The sequence below is a fragment of the Oncorhynchus mykiss genome, chromosome 15 (assembly GCF_057628025.1).
Source record: "Oncorhynchus mykiss isolate SJ-2025 chromosome 15, ASM5762802v1, whole genome shotgun sequence".
Taxonomy (NCBI): Eukaryota; Metazoa; Chordata; class Actinopteri; order Salmoniformes; family Salmonidae; genus Oncorhynchus; species Oncorhynchus mykiss.
Genome location: NC_143036.1, coordinates 15,910,682 through 15,931,064, shown reverse-complemented (window position 1 = coordinate 15,931,064; position 20,383 = coordinate 15,910,682). Strand labels below are relative to the sequence as shown.

The window sequence follows — 20,383 nt, the reverse complement described above, 5'->3', positions numbered from 1 at the left end:
CCTTAAAACAGGAAAATTAACCCAGGGTGCATGATACAATATATATATTTTTAAGTACATTCCATTTGTGGACCACAGACACACTACTGTATTGGGGACCTCTATTGTATGCATCTGTCAACATTGAAGTGGCGGTAATGCACCATAAAGTTGGATGCCAACCGCCGACAAAACCCCCACCAAAGAAGAAGATCTGGCAAAGTTGGTCTTCTCGCGATATTTCCGTAGTGTGTGGTGAAGTCTGAGATATGGCAGCCGTCGCTCTGAAGTTCTGTCGCAAAGGACTGCCTCACATTTTGAAGGATGGAGCAGTCGCTACTCTCTCGCCAAAGGCTTTGGGGGGTGAGTATGGTACTACGGTTCGATGTGTACCGTTTCACGGGAAAACTTACAGGCTTCGTTTATAAAAACAAATAGAGGAGGGTGTGTGGCAGAGGCAGGGTCGGCACTAGGTACCACAGCCACAAAGTCATAAACCCAGCCTATTTCTACAATTTATCTTCTTGAAATGATTTAAAACTTCATCCTAACCACGCTATGCCTAACCCTATCCTTAAATTAAGCAACTTTTTGTTTTCATAGATGATTACGATATAGCCACATTTTGACTTCGTGGCTGTGGCAACCCAGCGGCAGAACCCGTCACCTGAATGTATTTGTTTGCTCATACACATATAAACTGCGCAGCACTTGCATATTCTTGGATATCGCACAATCAATCCAGGTAAGGAATGGGCGCGTTCGAGCGTATCACTTTAGTCAACACGTTGACCAACCGTCACAGCCATTAACAATGTGTGGCATTATATGGGTATAAAAATAGTCCTGACTTGCTACTACATGTCGACTGCATGACCTTTACAACAACCATGTGATCAAATGTCATGAACTTTAACCAGAAGGTTGCAAGATCGAATCCCTGAGTTGACATGTACATTTAGGGAAGTAATACCCCCTCTGGGGGTTAAAGTTGAATTGGAACTATAATCATATTCAAGAGGTTGTGATTTTGTTTCACATAAGGATCACTTAATGAGTCCATTTTGTAATGTTAAGGAAATGTGTAAATTACCAATAACATATTCTGCTGCAGAATAAACAAACCACACATGCTGATGTACTTTATTTCCTCATTACCATCATATCTACATTTCTGAATCATCACTTAACCCACTAGGCTATCATTGAAAATAAGAATGTGTTCTTAACTGACTTGCCTAGTTAAATAAAGGTAAAACAACCCTATTCTGATTTTTGGAAGTAAAAAGCGTTACAGTGCTTTAGAAAAGTATTCAGACCCCTTCCCTTTTTCCACATTTTGCTACGTTACAACCTTATTCTAAAGTTGAATACATCGTTTTTATACCCCATAAAGACAAAGCAAAACCATGTTTTTGGAAATTCTTTGCAAATTTATTACAAATAAAACAACATACCTTATTTACATAAGTATTCAGACCCTTTGCTATGAGACTCAAAATTGACCTCAGATACATCCTGTTTCCATTGATCATCCTTGAGATGTTTCTACAGCTTGATTGGGGTCCACCTGTGGTAAATTCAATTGATTGGACATGATTTGAAAAGGCATACATCTGTCTATATAAAGGTTGCACAGTTGACAGTGCAAAAACCAGGCCATGAGTTTAAAGGAATTGTCCGTAGAGCTCCGAGACAGGATTGTTTCAAGGCACAGCTCTGGGGAAGGGTAATATTTATTTATCCTTTATTTTACCAGGTAAGTTGACTGAGAACACATTCTCATTTGCAGCAATGACCTGGGGAATAGTTACAGGGGAGAGGAGGGGGATGAATGAGCCAATTGTAAACTGGGGATTATTAGGTGACCGTGATGAAAACAGCTACATCGACCATGATCCTTTGCTAGTTACGACCACTTTCGCCATGATCCTTAACAAAAAATGTTTGGGTCCATTCAGCAATATGGCCAGATATATTCGAGAAAGGAGAACACCAGAATCCCATTGGGCAATGAATGGAGGGACATGTAACACCTTACCCTTCAGACTGTCGACCAATCACGTTCACGTTGTCATACTGTGTCACACGGTTGGTAAGCGAATCGTCACGTAATCCCTTCTCAAAGTCAGGGTATGAGTCGAGTCCTTGCCCCAGAATCGCCCAGAATGGACCACACGGCCCATTGATGACGCATGGGCAATGTACACAATGGGCGTTAATATGATTCCAAGGGAGTTTTACATCTCCTCAAAAGTAATCTCTGATATGGTGTGCTTCAAATTCAAATACTTCCAGCTTCATGCGCCATCGGGAGTTTTCCATCGGAATACGGGGATGACGTACATCAGCGCTATCACCATTTACTGGATTTAATGTCTGTGGTTAGCACAGTGCCCCAGTGTAAAGTGCAGGAGTAGCTTCTTTTTGCCATAGAGAATGATAGAGGCCTCAAGTAGCCAAAAGGCTGCATTAGCATGGGCAGAGCCATTGAGAGCTTTCACCGTTTTGATTGAAGTCAAACTGAGTGGGACTTCCAACTTCATTGTGACCCTGTTGGAGTCATGTCCAACCTGGACGGATCAGCCAATCATGAAGAAAATTGACTCCTTCAAAATGGAGATTGCCTCAATGGTGCTGCCCATGCTTTCAGAGACACTATAATGGCACAGATACAAAGATGAGTCCTCCAGCTCTATGGTATTTACACACTTGCGTTGCTGGGAATTGGCTTACAAAAACAATTTAAAATAGTCTGCTGGAAGCCAGAAATTAAATAATATTTTATTTCAACATACTCTTTTGATTGTCTGTAGGCTTGGTCCTTATGCAGGGGGGAATTAGAGAAAAAAGCATCTAATGGAAAGTATAATTAAACAGAATTTCCAAACGTGGGTCTGTTGTAGTCCCATGCAGTTTCTCAGCTAGGTCAGTTCATCTCTGCTTACCTCATGTCAAAATAAAAGTCCTCCAAGTTCCTGCTTTTTTTGGGGGGCCAAACGCCAAGCAGAGAGAAAAGTGTGTCTACAGACCCACGTTTATAGAAAGTCTGTTAAATGTATGCTCCATAGTACATCAGGGAAACTGGGCAGAAGGGAGTGGTGCTTCAAATACAGCAGATCTGCAACATCATTAATTGAGCCTCATATCCTCCTTAATTGCCAGCCTCAACACGTTACGGAAAGAGATTAACTGTATAGGAAGCTCTGGGGACAGGTCATGTGGATACTGGACAGTCAATAAATTGGCAGATGCAAACAGATTATCATCTTTAAATGACAGCAGTTCCCGAGGGCTCCAAAAAAAAAAATCGGTTTGCGATTTTGTTCATACTGGTGAACTGCCGTTTCAATTGTGTGGTTGCAATATCAACAGTCCCTTATCTCTGGTATATCTTGGCATGCATCATTCAAGACTAAGTTTAAATTGTGTGCAGCGCAATGGACATATAATGCACAATGTGTCAGAAAAGACTGTCTGGATTGTCAATACTCAGTATTGAAAACAGTCGGGCCCCCAACCTGGACCTACAGGTCGTGGTGAGAACATTTGAACACAAAAATGCAAGGCGACACAGTCGCATATTGTTGTTACTATAGGCCTCTACATAGAGCAAAAAAGAGATTGGCATTAATAGACTGGTTTTACGCACAACAAATGTCTATCCATGCTGGGAGAGACCGCGAGGATGGCTCATATCATGCAGGTTGGCTATACAGGACTGCTGTATATTCTAAACAAATCAATTGGTTGCAGATTAGTATGCTGTTGTATCGAACATTTATTTTACAATCCCTCAGCCAGCATCCTAAGTGGACGCCCTGCTTATCATGGGGAAATGACAACCAAATAGTTCTAACATGTATCCATTAGCTAAGGCAAAGCTATAGGCTTTCTGTGGTGCCAGGGCATGCAGTCTATCATCAATTCGATAGGCAGCCGCATAGACATGTCGCAGTTTCAACACAATGGACAGCGATCTGCAATCTATACTTGGCGAATGGCTGTCTGGCTGACTCATTCGATTGTTTTATTTTTTCAGGGGGGCGAACTGCGACCTTGCAGGGGTCCAGAGAAACTGCGTTATGCCAGTTCTAGCGTTGCTAAAAGCAGCTAGGGTAGCCTCGTTTTTACACATCAATGCAAATGCTGTTAAATTAAGTATAACCTTTTGCTTTATCATTTTCTAGGCTTGTAATGTTATTCTGTTTTAATTGTTTTTACATTGTGATAAGTAACACCTTTTCACCTGAAATGCATCGCGTCATAGTCTGCTGTATCAGGGTCTGTTCGGTAGCTTTCACTCTGGTGATGTGAACAAGGTCTTGTCCCACAGCACTGGCCCAATTCAATTTTCTAAATGTTACATTCCTTGCCTTGACTTCACTTGCTTTGACTTCACCCTGATTTGATCTTTCAAGGGGGTTGCACAAATCACCCAAATACAACCTATATTTTACACGCCATTCTTAAAGATGCACTCCATTCTCAACTATTGCATTAAATCACTTATTAGAATTCTGTCATAGTCAATTGGCACATATTGTGTGTGTTTGTCATACAGGGGTGAGACAGAAGTCCTCTGTACAGTATGCAACAAGGCCAGAGCTCCCTAAGCTGGCCTACTGCAGGGTAAAGGGGAAGAGTCCAGGCGTGGTCTTCCTGCCTGGGTATGGATCCAACATGAATGGCCAGAAAGCTGAGGCCCTGGAGGAGTTCTGCAGGTCTCTTGGACACTCATACCTTAGGTACTGTACTCTACCTGCCGCTGTGTAACACAATACACAGCGGCATGTAACCTAGTGGTTAAGAGCGTTAGGTCAGGAACTGAAAGGCCGCTGGTTCGTATCCCGAGCCAACTAGGTGAAAAGTATGTCTGTGCCCCAGAGCAAGGCACTTAACCCTAATCACTCTAGATAAGAGTGTCTGCTAAATTACTCAAATGTAATTAAATGTTTCCCACAAATATAAATACAAATATATAGAATGGCATAACTAATTTCCTCAAGCTTCCTGTAAAGACATACTGGTACACAACTAACTTTCAAATTATAGCTGAACTTTGGCTCTTTTAGCCTTCCCAAGTTGCTAAAATCTTTTGATTAGGTTATAGGTGTTGAACAAAGGTTGCTATAGTATTTTAACAAGAGGGTCTACTTGATTTAAATTTCATTCGCTCTTGCTCACCTCACTTTTCAGAAAAGGAAATTGAGTAAACATTTGAATAAAAATTGTATGGCCTAATAAACCATGTTATAGAAATACCATGTTTATACCGTCATTTAGACCGTGGCACATTACCCAAATATACCCCCTGAATCTGAAGATCTGAGGTAGGCGTGCCTTAGCCAAACCTCTATCTTGATGTTCATTGCCTGAATAGACTCCCTAACTTTTTAACCCATTTACTCCTGAGGTACTGACCTGTTGCACGCTCTACAACCACTGTGATTATTATTTCACTCTGCTGGTCATCTATGATCATTTGAACATCTTGAAGAACAATCTGGCCCTAAACGGCCATGTCCTCTTATCCACCCGGCACAGCCAGAAGAGAACTGGCCACCTCTCAGAGCCTGGTTCCTCTATATGTTTCTTCCTAGGTTCCTGCCTTTCTAGGGAGTTTTTCCATGCTTCTACATCTGCATTGCGTGCTGTTTGGGGATTTAGGCTGGGTTTCTGTATAGAACTTTGACATTTGCTGATGTAAAAAGGTTTTATAAATACATTTGATTGATTGATAGCCTGTATGTTACGCAAATAGACCACCCTCTAACTGTTACCCAAATACACTATGCTCTCAGAGTTTTTATGCTAGCTTAGTAGCCAGATTTTTCCCCCATGTTTTATTGTATGTCTGACTGGTCCCCCAGGCTCATGTTGTGTTTGTGGTTCCCCAGGTTTGACTACACAGGCCATGGGTTATCGGAGGGGGTGTTCACTGAAGGGACCATCGGCACCTGGAAGAAAGATGTCCTCTTCGTGTTGGATGAACTAACAGAGGGTCCACAGGTGAAAGAACTCTCCACTGGCTCTATAATCATATCTAAACTAGCCTTTAGATAACTCTCGTATTTCTGTGTGTATTTGGTTGACTTCAAATGGTGGTGGTGTTAGTGTCACATGTTTTCACAAGTGGGCGCTGTCACACAAATGAAATATCATCTCACAACACCATGTAACGTTCACGTCACACACCGTTCAATCATTACCTGAGTAGCAGGCTTCAGGGCTCTTCTTGACATTCTTCAGACACACAGCTAGTGAATGAGCCCATTAACAGGGCCAGAGTCATATTACTCCCAATGTCCTTGTGATGATGATGATTTGGAACTGATTCAGGGAACAGAAAAAATAACAGCCTTTTTCCAGGGATGGAAAAACTGAATCGGGAACGAAAGTGATCTTTTAGTGTTCCCGGAACATTACCGTTCACATTTTGAGAACTGGTTAATATATTTTTTTAAATTGTTCCCGGAACATTCTTAATATCTGGTATGTAATTCTGTAATTTAGGGACGTTATAATACTAGTAATAGCCTAAACACATTACAATTCACTTCATGTCATGTAAACAACTAGCTTACTGTTCCATAGCAAGCTTCTCCATCCACACTAATTGGTGGAGTAAATTAATGACATAAATGTAAAAGCTACAGTATGTTGAGTTCATGGGGGGGGGGAAATGTACGAAAAGGAACTATATGAACCTTTTTTTTCTGGATCAAACCAGTTCTTTACTATGCTGGTTGGAACACTCAAACTGAACGAAATACAGACGGGTTGTGCTCGGAACTGAACGATCGGGAAATAATTTCCCCTGGTTAGAATCACATCTGTTTTTAGAAACTACTTCTGTCCGTTGTAGCGATAGCTAGATGACCATGGTTCTTCTCTGCAGAAGAGTCGGTTCAAATGGAAGAAAGGAGATGAGGAGACAAGCGAAGCAATCCATATCAAACTGTTGGTATTTCTATGGACCATTGCTCCCTATCCTAGATCAAGGCATCTTTAACGTAATCACGTCTTTCCCCATGGTCTCTCTGTTTAGATCATGGTGGGGTCCAGTATGGGTGGCTGGCTCATGCTGTTGGCAGCTATCGCCAGGCCGGAGAAGACTGCAGCTCTGGTGGGCATATCCACGGCAGCAGACCACATTGTCACAGCCTTCAAGTCAATGTCTTTAGAGGTGAGCGAGGACATCATAAAATAATGTGTGGTTATGACCAGGTGCTAATTCCATTTCTATTCAGGGAGCGGTGAATTGAAATAAAATGCTCTATGTGAATGTCAATTTATTATTTGATTTAAAATTAAATGGATCCCATTTCACCACAGGTGCGTAAGGAGATTGAAGAGAAGGGCGTAATGACTGTGCCCACCAAGTACAGCGAGGAGGGCACCTACACGTTCACTATTGGCTTCCTGAAGGAGGCGGAGAACCATTGTGTCCTCCAGAGCCCCATCCCCATCACCTGCCCCGTGAGGCTCATCCACGGCCTGAAGGACGACGATGTGCCCTGGCACATCTCCATGCAAGTGGCCGAGCGCGTCCTCAGCCCCGACGTGGACGTCATCCTCCGCCGCCACGGTCAGCACCGCATGGCCGAGAAGGATGACATCAGGCTCATGGTCTACACCATCGACGACCTCATAGACAAGCTGACCACCCTCGTTTGAGTTGGGGGAGTGTTAGGAATGCACCCCATTGGAGAGGCAGGAGCAACCATATATGATCCCACTCTCCCCTTACCCTTCCTTCCTTCCATCCTGCCCAGTTTGTCCTCAGTATGCTGTTACAAAGCAAGAGAGAAAGATGAGGATTATTGAAAGTACAAACTGTGATGGAACGAGGATGTCGTCTGTCAGAAACCTCAGCCAGGTCCCTAATGCCTGCCTTGGAGGGAGTGTGTCTTTTACCAGTTTACTCTGTGCAGTCTTTTTTAGGTAAACCTTTTTACGGGCAATACTGCCACTGCTAATGCTGCCACTGTTTGTTTGACAGATCCTGGTCCTTTTGCCAGACCCCAATAGTTCTACTGTGCCTTTTTTACCACGTCTCATACCCGTTGGGTCAACAAAGCCTCTGCACAGCAGAGTGGAGCGCAGGTCTCGTCTAATTGTTCATGCAGATATTATATGAGGCACAGATGGAATACACACAGACAACAAGCTCCATCAAACTGCCTCCTACGCAGAAGCACTGTGACATCGTGTGGTGATCGGTCCAAGCTGTATTCTCACACTGTGTCCATACCAAAAAGACTGTACACTATCTCAAAATAGCTGAAGAAAAGTCCTGAGGAATGTCTTTTCTATTTTCTTGTACATCCACCCACATTCCCATGGGCCAGTCTGAGCCACTGGGCTGTTGATTAACACGTTGTTGGTTATTGGACTGTGTTCAATGGGGCAGAAAGCCAGTCCTGCTGCAGCAGACGCAGTAACTCTCTCTCTCTCTCTCTGATCCTCTAACTGCTGCTCTGACCTTTCACTCTTCGGATGACGACACTTAAACATGAGCACGCATCGGGGTGTAAAACAAAGTGCCTGAGTTATGTCAGTGCTGTACATTGCCTTTGGAAAGTATTCAGACCCCTTGACTTTTTCCACATTTTGTTACGTTACAGCCTTATTCTAAAATGGATCAAAATGTTTTTTTTTCCCTCAGCAATCTACACAAAATACCCCATAATGACAAAGCAAAAACAGTTTAGACATTTTTGCAAATGTATTCAAAATAAGAAACAAACACCTTTACATGAGTATTCAGACCCTTTGCTATGAGACTCGAAATTGAGCTCAGGTGCATCTTGTTTCCATTGATCATCCTTGAGATGTTTCTACAAATTGATTGGAGTCTATCTGTGGTAAACTCAATTGATTGGACATTATTTGGAAAGGCATACACCTGTCTATATAAAGGTCCCACAGTTGACGGAGCATGTCAACGCAAAAACCAAGCCATGAGGTCGAAGGAATTGTCAGTAGAGCTCCGAGACAGGATTGTGTCAAGTCACAGATCTGGGGAAGGGTACCAAAAAATGAGAAGGGCCTTGGTCAAGGAGGTGACCAAGATTCCGATGTTCACTCTGACAGAGCTCTAGAGTTTCTCTGTGGAGAAACTTCCAGAAGGACAACTATCTCTGCAGCACTCTACCAATCAGGTGGCCAGACTGGTTGAGTGGCCAGACGGAAGCTACTTCTCAGTAAAAGGCACATGACAGCCCGCTTGGAGTTTGCCAAAAGTACACTAAAGACTCTCAGACCATCATAAACAAGATTCTCTGTTCTGATGTAACCAAGATTGAACTTTGGCCTGAATGCCAAGTGTCATGTCTGGAAGAAATCTGGCCCCATCCCTACGGTGAAGCATGGTGGTGGCAACATCATGCTGTGGGGATGTTTTTCAGCGGCAGGGACTGGGAGACTAGTCAGGATCGAGGCAAAGATGAATGGAGCAATGTACAGAGATCCTTGATGAAAACCTGCTCCAGAGCACTCAGGATCTCAGACTGGGGCGAAGGTTCACCTTCCAACAGGACAACGACCCTATGCACACAGCCAAGACAACGCAGGAGTGGCTTCGGGACAAGTCTCTGAATGTCCTTGAGTGGCCCGGCCAGAGACCGGATGAATCCAATCGAACATCTCTGGAGAGACCTGAAAATAGCTGTGCAGCAATTCTCTCCATCCAACCTGACAGAGATTGAGAGGATCTGCAGAGAAGAATGGGAAAAACTCCCCAAATACAGGTGTAACAAGCTTGTAGTGTCATACCCAAGAAGACTTGATGCTGTAATCGCTGCCAACGGTGCTTCAACAAAGTACTGATTAAAGGGTCTGAATACTTATGTAAATGTGATATTTCCTTTTTTTTTTGAATTTTTTTTTTTATATATAATTTAGCTAAATTTCTAAAAACCTGTTTTTGCTTTGTCATTATGGGGTATTGTTTGTAGATTGAGCAAAAAAAGAATAATCCATTTTAGAATAAGGCTGTAACGTCACAAAATGTAGAAAAAGTCAAGGGGTCTGGTGAGGAATTTACTAATATGTAGTGCTAGACCATGTACCCTAATGACAAGGGCTAGAAGTGCATACACTCAGATACAGTGATGATGAGGATACTCCTGAGTTTATTTTAGCTTGACAGTCAAATGGTACAGTATTGCAATGATGTTAGGATTTAAAAGTTTAATGGACATTCTGGAAAATCACCTCTATTTCCCGTATTTCAACACTTTCTGAATACTTTTTCCAGCTTGTGATGCATGATGTCATTTCAGTACTGTAGCCTTCCTCGCACTCAGACCCTCTCTCCAGATCTGTCATCCAACTCTATAACTAACCCAATTAAAGCAGCGCAATGGCTCTCATCAAAATTGAGAGACAAGCTGCAAGTCAGACACTAATGGGTTGTACTGTGCCTTCCAAACCTGCAGACACATTTAAGGTAGGTGAAAACATGTTTGTTTTTTATCTGGTTCTATAAATTGTGAGTCTGTGCTCCAATCCAGTGTGAGAGTAGTACGGCCAAATATATCAACAATGAGTAGTAAACACTTTTGTCATGGGCATGATCAGTGCCGACCTGTCATTCATGGCAGGTGGAGCCCCACCAGTTTTGAGCCCCACCTGTTTAGCTAAAAAATAACTTTTTTTGTTGCCTGTTTTGCACGTTATTTTAGCATTATTACCTGTCACATATCAGTTTGCAAACAATGTAAAAAAAAAAAAAAATGTAAAAAAAGTTAATAAAGCCGCATACAAACATGGTCTCTTTTTTGTTTTCTTGAGTAAGGCAGCTCCAAAATGCAGGTGTTTCAGCCTAGCTCATGCTTTCTGGGGTGGTGGGGCAGCCAGCGGAACATACAGAGCGTAGGGGCTGGTAATGTTCTCTAGTTGCGCCGTGATTGGCTAAGTGTTCTGTTATTGATGGGGACATTACATCACTGCAAAATCTATGGGAGGAGCTCAAATTCAAGCCCCTTGGGTGCTGCCATAGAGTTACATTAGAAGTGCCCAACCAAGAATGCTCAAGGTCATTGGCCACAGATAAAAGGACATCAAATCATGTTATATCTACAGTAGCTTTGATTGGACAAGATCATACTTTCAAAATCTTAGCAAGCTAGTAGTCATCATCGTGAATCAAGTCGACAATCTACTTACAAATCCTTTTCAATCCTTGTCATATGAAGATAAATTATAGATAAAACACATCAGTGCTCATTGGCCACTGGACATAAACATATGAGGGAGTTGGAAGGAATCAGTGGCTAACTGCAAGCATTGCTAAGCAATCACTATCCTGCTATTCAGTGGAGTGGATGTGTGGTCCAAGTCTGGGTTTAAGGGTCTCTTTTCCAGGATTAAAAGGATAAACATTCAACATTGGACATGCTGTCAATCCAGTCAGACCTCAGTGAGTTCAAGACAACTGGGAACTCCGGGGGGGAACGAGCTCTGACTGGGAAAATACATTTTGAACGGTCATCCAACTCAGAATTCCAAGTCGGGAACTCTGGCCTCTTTCTAGAGCTCCAACCTGAAGATCACTAACATGATTCAACCTTGTTTTTTCCTCGAGTTCCCAGTTGTCTTGAAAGCACCATAATGCCAGACTTTGAAGACAAAGTTTGATGACAAAATTTGCCCAAGAAGGACCACCACCTTCCTGTTCATGTGAGCACAGCACAACAAGGTGAGTCCAAAAATGTATTGTATGCTGCTGCATAAATTACGTAATATGCCAGGAAAATATGTATACTGTAGCTAAGTAATACTAAGTGTATGTTGCTTGGTAAGCTGTTAGTAGCCCATGTGCCTCAACCTAATAATTTGGTCCCTATTCTCCCTCATTTTGCCTACTGTTCTGACTTAGCCGTGCACACACATCCTATAGCCTGTTTAAGAGAAATGTCATTATCAAATATTGTAAGAGCTTTCATTGTCTGCTTATGTGCCCCCTTTATTTATCCAGGGTTCTGGCTTGGTGTACAGGGAGAATACTGTAAGAACGCCCATGTTCTGAATTATGGCTGTGTACATTTAGAAAGTGCTGAACAAATAGTTACAGTTGAAGTTGGAAGTTTACATACACTCAATTAGTATTTGGTAGCATTGCCTTTAAATTGATTAACTGGGTCAAACGTTTCGGGTAGCATTCCACAAGCTTTCCACAATAAGTTGGGGGAATTTTGGCCCTTTCCTCCTGACAGAGCTGGTGTGACTGAGTCCGGATTTTAGGCCTCCTTGCTCGCACATGCTTTTTCAGTTCTGCCCACAAATTTTCTATAGGATTGAGGTCAGGGCTTTGTGATGGCCAATCCAATACCTTGACTTTGTTGTCCTTAAGCCATTTTGCCACAGCTTTGGAAGTATGCTTGGGGTCATTGTCCATTTGGAAGACCCATTTGCGACCAAGCTTTAACTTGATGTCTTGAGATGTTGCTTCAATATATCCACGTAATTTCCCTGCTTCATGATGTCATCTATTTTGTGAAGTGCACCAGTCCCTCCTGCAGCAAAGCATCCCCACAACATGATGCTGCCACCCCTGTGCTTCACGGTTGGGATTGTGTTCTTCGACTTGCAAGCCTCCACCTTTTTCCTCCAAACATAACGATGGTCATTATGGCCAAACAGTTTTATTTTTGTTTCATTAGACCAGAGGACATTTCACCAAAAAGTATGATCTTTGTCCCCATGTGCAGTTGCAAACCGTAATCTGGCTTTTTTATGGCAGTTTTGGAGCAGTGGCTTCTTCCTTGCTGAGCGGCCTTTCAGGTTATGTTGATATAGGACTCGTTTTACTATGGATATAGATACTTTTGTACCTGTTTCCTCCAGCATCTTCACAAGGTACTTTGCTGTTGTTCTGGGATTGATTTAGACTTTTCGCACAAAAGTGTGTTCACCTCTAGGAGACAGAACACGTCTCCTTCCTGAGCGGTATGACGGCTCCGTGGTCTCATGGTGGTTATACTTGCGTATTATTGTTTGTCAGATGAACGTGGTACCTGAAGGCGTTTGGAAATTGCTCGCAAGGATGAACCAGACTTGTGGATGTGTCCAATTTTTTTCTGAGGTCTTGGCTGATTTCTTTTGATTTTCCCATGATGTCAAGTAAAGAGGCACTGAGTTTGAAGATATGGCCTTGAAATACTTCCACATGTACACCTCCAATTGACTCATTATGTCAATTAGCCTATCAGAAGCTTCTAAAGCCATGGCATAATTTTCTGGAATTTTCCAAGCTGTTTAAAGGCACAGTCAATTTAGTGAATTGTAAGTGAAATAATCTGTAAACAATTGTTGGACAAATTACCTGTGTCATGCACAAAGTAGATGTCCTACCCGACTTACCAAAACTATAGTTTGTTAACAAGAAATTTGTGGAGTGGTTGAAAAACTAGTTTTAATGACTCCAACCTAAGTGTATGTAAACTTCCGACTTCAACTGTATATTAACTGTGTCCATCCTAGTTCGCTCATTAATATCTTAAACGAAATTAGGATTGCCTCTTATCCACTCGTCATCCTTTTATGCCATAGTTTGTACATCTCAATTTTCAATAGAAATCACATTTTATTTAAGCAAGTCAGCCATATCAGCTATGTTTTTTAAAGGCAGTAAATGAGGCTGAATTAAGTGCTTTGCTGGCAAACAAGCCAGGTGTAGCAGTGTTAAGGTGTTGGGACTGCTGTTGGCCCTAACAGTGTGTGGGCACCGTTATCGTGCAATTAATGAATTGTTTCGTGTTGTGTTAGCTTTGCTGGCATGGTGTTTGATGGCTTTGCTGGCATGAATCTAAAACAAATTGGGTGACTTTGCCCCACCAAGATTATCATGCTAATATCACCCCTGGACTTTATGATAATGATGGTCAGCCCACATAGCCTTAAAGCTGATCGTAGGCTCGCCTTGCCTTGCTTTGCCATCTCCTCTTCTTCTCGCTGGCCTGTCGCATTCTGTATCAGAGATCTAGAGGGATCCTCCTCTTGGCGCCGCACATATAAAACCTGTGGCGTGCCACTCCCGGACACTGAGTCCAGAGCCTCACCCACGCATGCGCCGCGGGTTCAGCATCCTCTGCGCTGACCAGCTCAGCGGAATTAACCACACAGCAGCTACCAGACGAACGTTCTCTCCTCTTTTTTCTAGTAAGTGTGCCCGGAGTTTTTATTCGTCTAAATTATTATTTAAGCAGCGCATGATTTTTGTTGTTGTGTGCATTAATAATTAAACGGAATTGCTAGTTTATTAAATTATCTAGGAGATATTCGGAAAACTTGCGTTAGTTTTTTTTTTTTTTTTACTAATCTTATACTTTTCCTACATAGTGCATGATTGAAATTCATAATCCGACTTCCTAATTTATACGTTTTTTTGGGAGGTGAAAAAAGTTACGATTTTTTTTTGCATTCATGGTAGGCTACACAATCAATGCAATGCGATTGCTTTTCGATGTTATGCTCAGCACGCTCACAGTCTAGACTACCATAGGCTACCTCATGAGAATGTGCGTGGGACGGGTGCCAAGGACCACACCCATTTAAGCTAGCGATCTGGGTCTCTGGGGGGATGTGCTTAGTGTCTGTGCTGTAAGGGACACAAGGGCAATTAGGGAGAAAGCAGAGGAAAGAAAAGTAAACAACAGGTGATGTAGCTAATTATCAAAAGAAAAATAAATGTTGTCCCTTATAATGCACCATGAAGAATGTGACTACTTTGCAATAGTTATTGTTCTGATGTCAGGAATTGGATGTTAATACAGCAGCATTGCTTTAACAGTGCTTGACAATGTTCCATTTTCTACATGATGTATTGCCTTTGTATAGCAGGTGCAGGCTGCCAGTGCTGTGACTGCTGCAGGGTGTTGGTCAGTGGAGCTGCAAACGACTGGTCAGTGGGTGTCTGTCTGGCCTGCCTGTCTGTTTGGGTGAGCAGGACAGGAGGAGCCATGGCTAACAGGGGACCCAGCTACGGCCTGAGCAAGGAGGTGCAGGAGAAGATAGAGCTGAAGTATGATCTGGACCTGGAGGCCCGGCTGGTGGACTGGATCGTAGCTCAGTGTGGGGGGAACCTGGAGAGACCACAGCCAAGCAGACAGAACTTCCAGACCTGGCTGATGGATGGAACAGTGAGTATGCATGAGAATGAACAAGCTCAATGAGATTCACTGATTGACTGGACAGAGGTCAGTGATATATAATTGACCGCTTATATAAGCTAACAATGACACCAATGTATGCTCCCCTCTGCCTTTATCTTTGTTTCTCTCTCCCTCTTTTCATTGATCAATCTCTTCCTTTCTCCCTCTACTTCTTCTCTTCTTTATCCATGTATCTATATTCCCCTGACTCCCCTGTTCTCTCCTCCTCCCTGTAGATTCTCTGTAGGCTCATCAATAGCCTGTACCCGCGTGGTAATGAGCCCATCAAGAAGATTCTGGAGACCCAGATGGCCTTTAAGCAGATGGAGAAGATCTCCCAGTTCCTGCAGGCTGCCGAGGCCTACGGAGTACTCACCACAGACATCTTCCAGACCGTGGACCTGTGGGAAGGTGGGCTGCACGTTCATGGGCACATATAAAGTCTCCATAAATCCGGGCGACGTTGATATGCTTCTCCAATGACGCAGAGTCTCACACTTGTGCCTCTGCTGAGCTCTGTCTGTCTGCACATGACCATCAATACTCACATTGAATTTACAAGTCTTTATAGTCCAGCATGGGTACGTGGGTAAAATCACTGGGGAAGCCAAGTCAAAAAACAAAGGCATATTATAGCCTATATGTTGTGATAATTGCTTTGTTTGACTGTAACCTGTTAGTTCATATGCCTTGACACTGTGATATATACTGTAGGCCTAAAGGCCGAGACAATGAGAAATCACAGTGGCAGAATAAACTCAACCAGACTTTTGTTTCATCACAAAACCAGAGAGCAACCTCTGTCTGGTGAAGACCACAAAGCATATTGAATGTGACAAACAAATCACCTATGCTTAGTCTAATTCAGTGACAACTAAAGGATACCAAAAACAATTTAGTCCAATCAACATAAGCTAAATATAATTTGGCTTTACATGGTACTAATTTCTCTGTGTGTGTGTGTGTGTGTGTAAGTAGAAAAAAACATGTTGACTCACCTTACTTGTAGAGAAACACCAAATGCCATCCTCCTCTCTTTCGTGTTGATGAAACGATCTATGACTCTGTCATACAGTACATGCTTTTAGTTTTTGTTGTCCTAGGCTACATGACTAAAATGCTAGTTTGCTAGCCTAACTTCCTTTCATGGGCAAAGATTAGCCATCTAGTTAACATTAGCCATCTACCTCTAGCTACATATTGAACTCTCAGACCAGGGGGAAAATGTATGAATTGATGGATGGATCAGAATCACCGTTATAATCATGGACCAGTATGGAGAATGAAGTAAAACCACAAGTCCAAATCCCTATTTCCATCAATGGCTAATTTAGGAAAGGGACAATTTTACCTAGCTAGCCACCGGGGGAATTTGGAACCTATTTGCCTATTTGATGCCCCGCCTGTTCTTTGCTGTCTGGATGGGGTCCAGTGCTTGTGAGGTTCTGTTCTGTTATGGTTACAGGGCAGGACATGGCTGCGGTGCAGAGAACCTTGATGGCCCTAGGAAGTGTTGCCCTCACCAAGGACGATGGACATTACCGTGGCGACCGAGACTGGTTCCACAAGTAAGGACTGGCCATGACCCCCTTGTTGTGTGAGTGTTGTTCTACATCTCAACTCCCCTGTTTGTCCTGGTCTGTGTAGGAAAGCTCAGGGTTACCGGCGGGAGTTCTCTGAGGACCAGCTTCGTCAGGGCCAGAGTCTGATTGGTCTACAGATGGGCAGCAACCGTGGGGCCTCGCAATCCGGCATGACGGGCTACGGATCGCACCGCCAGATCATGTAGAGACACAAGCCAGCTGCCCAGCCAGCTGCCAGCCACTCCTTAGCCTGGCGGTGTACTCCAGTTACTGGACCTCCAGAAGAGAGCTCCACCACATTCCCGGAACCTCATGAAATGACCCAACCCCTTTTTCCCCTTCCCCAGCAACATTCATACATACATACATACACACATTTCATTGTTTGTCCCCAACACCCGAACAGGGTGCTCCATATACCACAACCACACCATGATTCCTACAGACCTCAGTAGTTTCTGCTTACCCCACACCCACTCTCCAGTCCTCCTTGGTCCTGCTGTCTCCATCCATATAGTCCTGCTCTCTCCATCCATACGGTCCTGCTCTCTCCATCCATACGGTCCTGCTCTCTCCATCCATACAGTCCTGCTCTCTCCATCCATACGGTCCTGCTCTCTCCATCCATATGGTCCTGCTCTCTCCATCCATACGGTCCTGCTCTCTCCATCCATACGGTCCTGCTCTCTCCATCCATACAGTCCTGCTCTCTCCATCCATACGGTCCTGCTCTCTCCATCCATATGGTCCTGCTCTCTCCATCCATACGGTCCTGCTCTCTCCATCCATACGGTCCTGCTCTCTCCATCCATAAGGTCCTGCTCTCTCCATCCATATAGTCCTGCTCTCTCCATCCATATGGTCCTGCTCTCTCCATCCATATGGTCCTGCTCTCTCCATCCATACGGTCCTGCTCTCTCCATCCATACGGTCCTGCTCTCTCCATCCATATGGTCCTGCTCTCTCCATCCATATGGTCCTGCTCTCTCCATCCATATGGTCCTGCTCTCTCCATCCATACGGTCCTGCTCTCTCCATCCATACGGTCCTGCTCTCTCCATCCATATGGTCCTGCTCTCTCCATCCATATGGTCCTGCTCTCTCCATCCATACGGTCCTGCTCTCTCCATCCATACGGTCCTGCTCTCTCCATCCATACGGTCCTGCTCTCTCCATCCATACGGTCCTGCTCTCTCCATCCATATGGTCCTGCTCTCTCCATCCATATGGTCCTGCTCTCTCCATCCATACGGTCCTGCTCTCTCCATCCATATAGTCCTGCTCTCTCCATCCATACGGTCCTGCTCTCTCCATCCATACGGTCCTGCTCTCTCCATCCATATAGTCCTGCTCTCTCCATCCATACGGTCCTGCTCTCTCCATCCATACGGTCCTGCTCTCTCCATCCATATGGTCCTGCTCTCTCCATCCATATGGTCCTGCTCTCTCCATCCATATGGTCCTGCTCTCTCCATCCATACGGTCCTGCTCTCTCCATCCATACGGTCCTGCTCTCTCCATCCATATGGTCCTGCTCTCTCCATCCATATGGTCCTGCTCTCTCCATCCATACGGTCCTGCTCTCTCCATCCATACGGTCCTGCTCTCTCCATCCATACGGTCCTGCTCTCTCCATCCATACGGTCCTGCTCTCTCCATCCATACGGTCCTGCTCTCTCCATCCATACGGTCCTGCTCTCTCCATCCATACGGTCCTGCTCTCTCCATCCATACGGTCCTGCTCTCTCCATCCATACGGTCCTGCTCTCTCCATCCATACGGTCCTGCTCTCTCCATCCATACGGTCCTGCTCTCTCCATCCATATGGTCCTGCTCTCTCCATCCATACGGTCCTGCTCTCTCCATCCATACGGTCCTGCTCTCTCCATCCATATGGTCCTGCTCTCTCCATCCATATGGTCCTGCTCTCTCCATCCATATGGTCCTGCTCTCTCCATCCATATAGTCCTGCTCTCTCCATCCATACGGTCCTGCTCTCTCCATCCATATGGTCCTGCTCTCTCCATCCATACGGTCCTGCTCTCTCCATCCATACGGTCCTGCTCTCTCCATCCATATGGTCCTGCTCTCTCCATCCATACGGTCCTGCTCTCTCCATCCATACGGTCCTGCTCTCTCCATCCATACGGTCCTGCTCTCTCCATCCATACGGTCCTGCTCTCTCCATCCATACGGTCCTGCTCTCTCCATCCATACGGTCCTGCTCTCTCCATCCATACGGTCCTGCTCTCTCCATCCATACGGTCCTGCTCTCTCCATCCATACGGTCCTGCTCTCTCCATCCATACGGTCCTGCTCTCTCCATCCATACGGTCCTGCTCTCTCCATCCATACGGTCCTGCTCTCTCCATCCATACGGTCCTGCTCTCTCCATCCATACGGTCCTGCTCTCTCCATCCATACGGTCCTGCTCTCTCCATCCATATGGTCCTGCTCTCTCCATCCATATGGTCCTGCTCTCTCCATCCATATGGTCCTGCTCTCTCCATCCATATAGTCCTGCTCTCTCCATCCATACGGTCCTGCTCTCTCCATCCATATGGTCCTGCTCTCTCCATCCATACGGTCCTGCTCTCTCCATCCATACGGTCCTGCTCTCTCCATCCATACGGTCCTGCTCTCTCCATCCATACGGTCCTGCTCTCTCCATCCATACAGTCCTGCTCTCTCCATCCATATAGTCCTGCTCTCTCCATCCATACGGTCCTGCTCTCTCCATCCATACGGTCCTGCTCTCTCCATCCATATAGTCCTGCTCTCTCCATCCATATAGTCCTGCTCTCTCCATCCATACGGTCCTGCTCTCTCCATCCATATAGTCCTGCTCTCTCCATCCATACGGTCCTGCTCTCTCCATCCATACGGTCCTGCTCTCTCCATCCATATGGTCCTGCTCTCTCCATCCATACGGTCCTGCTCTCTCCATCCATACGGTCCTGCTCTCTCCATCCATACGGTCCTGCTCTCTCCATCCATACGGTCCTGCTCTCTCCATCCATACAGTCCTGCTCTCTCCATCCATATAGTCCTGCTCTCTCCATCCATATAGTCCTGCTCTCTCCATCCATACGGTCCTGCTCTCTCCATCCATACGGTCCTGCTCTCTCCATCCATACAGTCCTGCTCTCTCCATCCATACGGTCCTGCTCTCTCCATCCATACGGTCCTGCTCTCTCCATCCATACAGTCCTGCTCTCTCCATCCATACGGTCCTGCTCTCTCCATCCATACGGTCCTGCTCTCTCCATCCATACGGTCCTGCTCTCTCCATCCATACGGTCCTGCTCTCTCCATCCATACGGTCCTGCTCTCTCCATCCATACGGTCCTGCTCTCTCCATCCATATGGTCCTGCTCTCTCCATCCATACGGTCCTGCTCTCTCCATCCATATAGTCATGCTCTCTCCATCCATACGGTCCTGCTCTCTCCATCCATACGGTCCTGCTCTCTCCATCCACACGGTCCTGCTCTCTCCATCCATACGGTCCTGCTCTCTCCATCCATATAGTCCTGCTCTCTCCATCCATACGGTCCTGCTCTCTCCATCCATATGGTCCTGCTCTCTCCATCCATACGGTCCTGCTCTCTCCATCCATATAGTCCTGCTAGCCATTCCCTTCAGTGGATGAAGTCTTAGT

At 44.9% G+C, this 20,383-nt stretch overlaps 2 protein-coding genes across 3 annotated transcripts; both read left to right on the top strand.

Moving 5' to 3' along the window:
• The first annotated feature begins 200 nt into the window (after window positions 1-200).
• Window positions 201-10,753, top strand: LOC110489656 (palmitoyl-protein thioesterase ABHD10, mitochondrial). Of its 2 annotated transcripts, XM_021562409.3 has the most exons (5): window positions 201-342; window positions 4,544-4,727; window positions 5,880-5,991; window positions 7,031-7,168; window positions 7,318-10,753. In XM_021562409.3, the coding sequence occupies exons 1-5, from the start codon at window positions 249-251 to the stop codon at window positions 7,657-7,659; spliced, it is 870 nt and encodes a 289-aa protein (XP_021418084.1). In that variant the 5' UTR covers window positions 201-248; the 3' UTR covers window positions 7,660-10,753. The 2 variants fall into 2 exon arrangements, with proteins under 2 accessions (XP_021418084.1, XP_090055505.1); XM_090199379.1 differs by lacking the exon at window positions 4,544-4,727 and having other exon boundaries at window positions 219-342.
• Window positions 10,754-13,693: 2,940 nt separating this feature from the next.
• LOC110489657 (transgelin-3-like) lies at window positions 13,694-18,941 on the top strand. Its single transcript, XM_036943851.2, has 5 exons — window positions 13,694-14,148; window positions 14,827-15,128; window positions 15,377-15,551; window positions 16,606-16,708; window positions 16,788-18,941. Exons 1-5 carry the CDS (start codon window positions 14,055-14,057, stop codon window positions 16,927-16,929), a joined length of 816 nt encoding a protein of 271 aa, XP_036799746.2. The 5' UTR covers window positions 13,694-14,054; the 3' UTR covers window positions 16,930-18,941.
• Window positions 18,942-20,383: the final 1,442 nt, after the last annotated feature.

Bases quoted from the DNA above. Each gene is read 5' to 3' on its own strand.
- LOC110489656 (XM_021562409.3), top strand. From the start codon at position 249: ATGGCAGCCGTCGCTCTGAAGTTCTGTCGCAAAGGACTGCCTCACATT. The intron at 5,992-7,030 runs GTGAAAGAACTC...CTCTCTGTTTAG, and splicing joins AACTAACAGAGGGTCCACAG to ATCATGGTGGGGTCCAGTAT. The intron at 7,169-7,317 runs GTGAGCGAGGAC...ATTTCACCACAG, and splicing joins TCAAGTCAATGTCTTTAGAG to GTGCGTAAGGAGATTGAAGA.
- LOC110489657 (XM_036943851.2), top strand. From the start codon at position 14,055: ATGCGCCGCGGGTTCAGCATCCTCTGCGCTGACCAGCTCAGCGGAATT. The intron at 15,129-15,376 runs GTGAGTATGCAT...TCCTCCCTGTAG, and splicing joins CCTGGCTGATGGATGGAACA to ATTCTCTGTAGGCTCATCAA. The intron at 15,552-16,605 runs GTGGGCTGCACG...TTATGGTTACAG, and splicing joins GACCGTGGACCTGTGGGAAG to GGCAGGACATGGCTGCGGTG.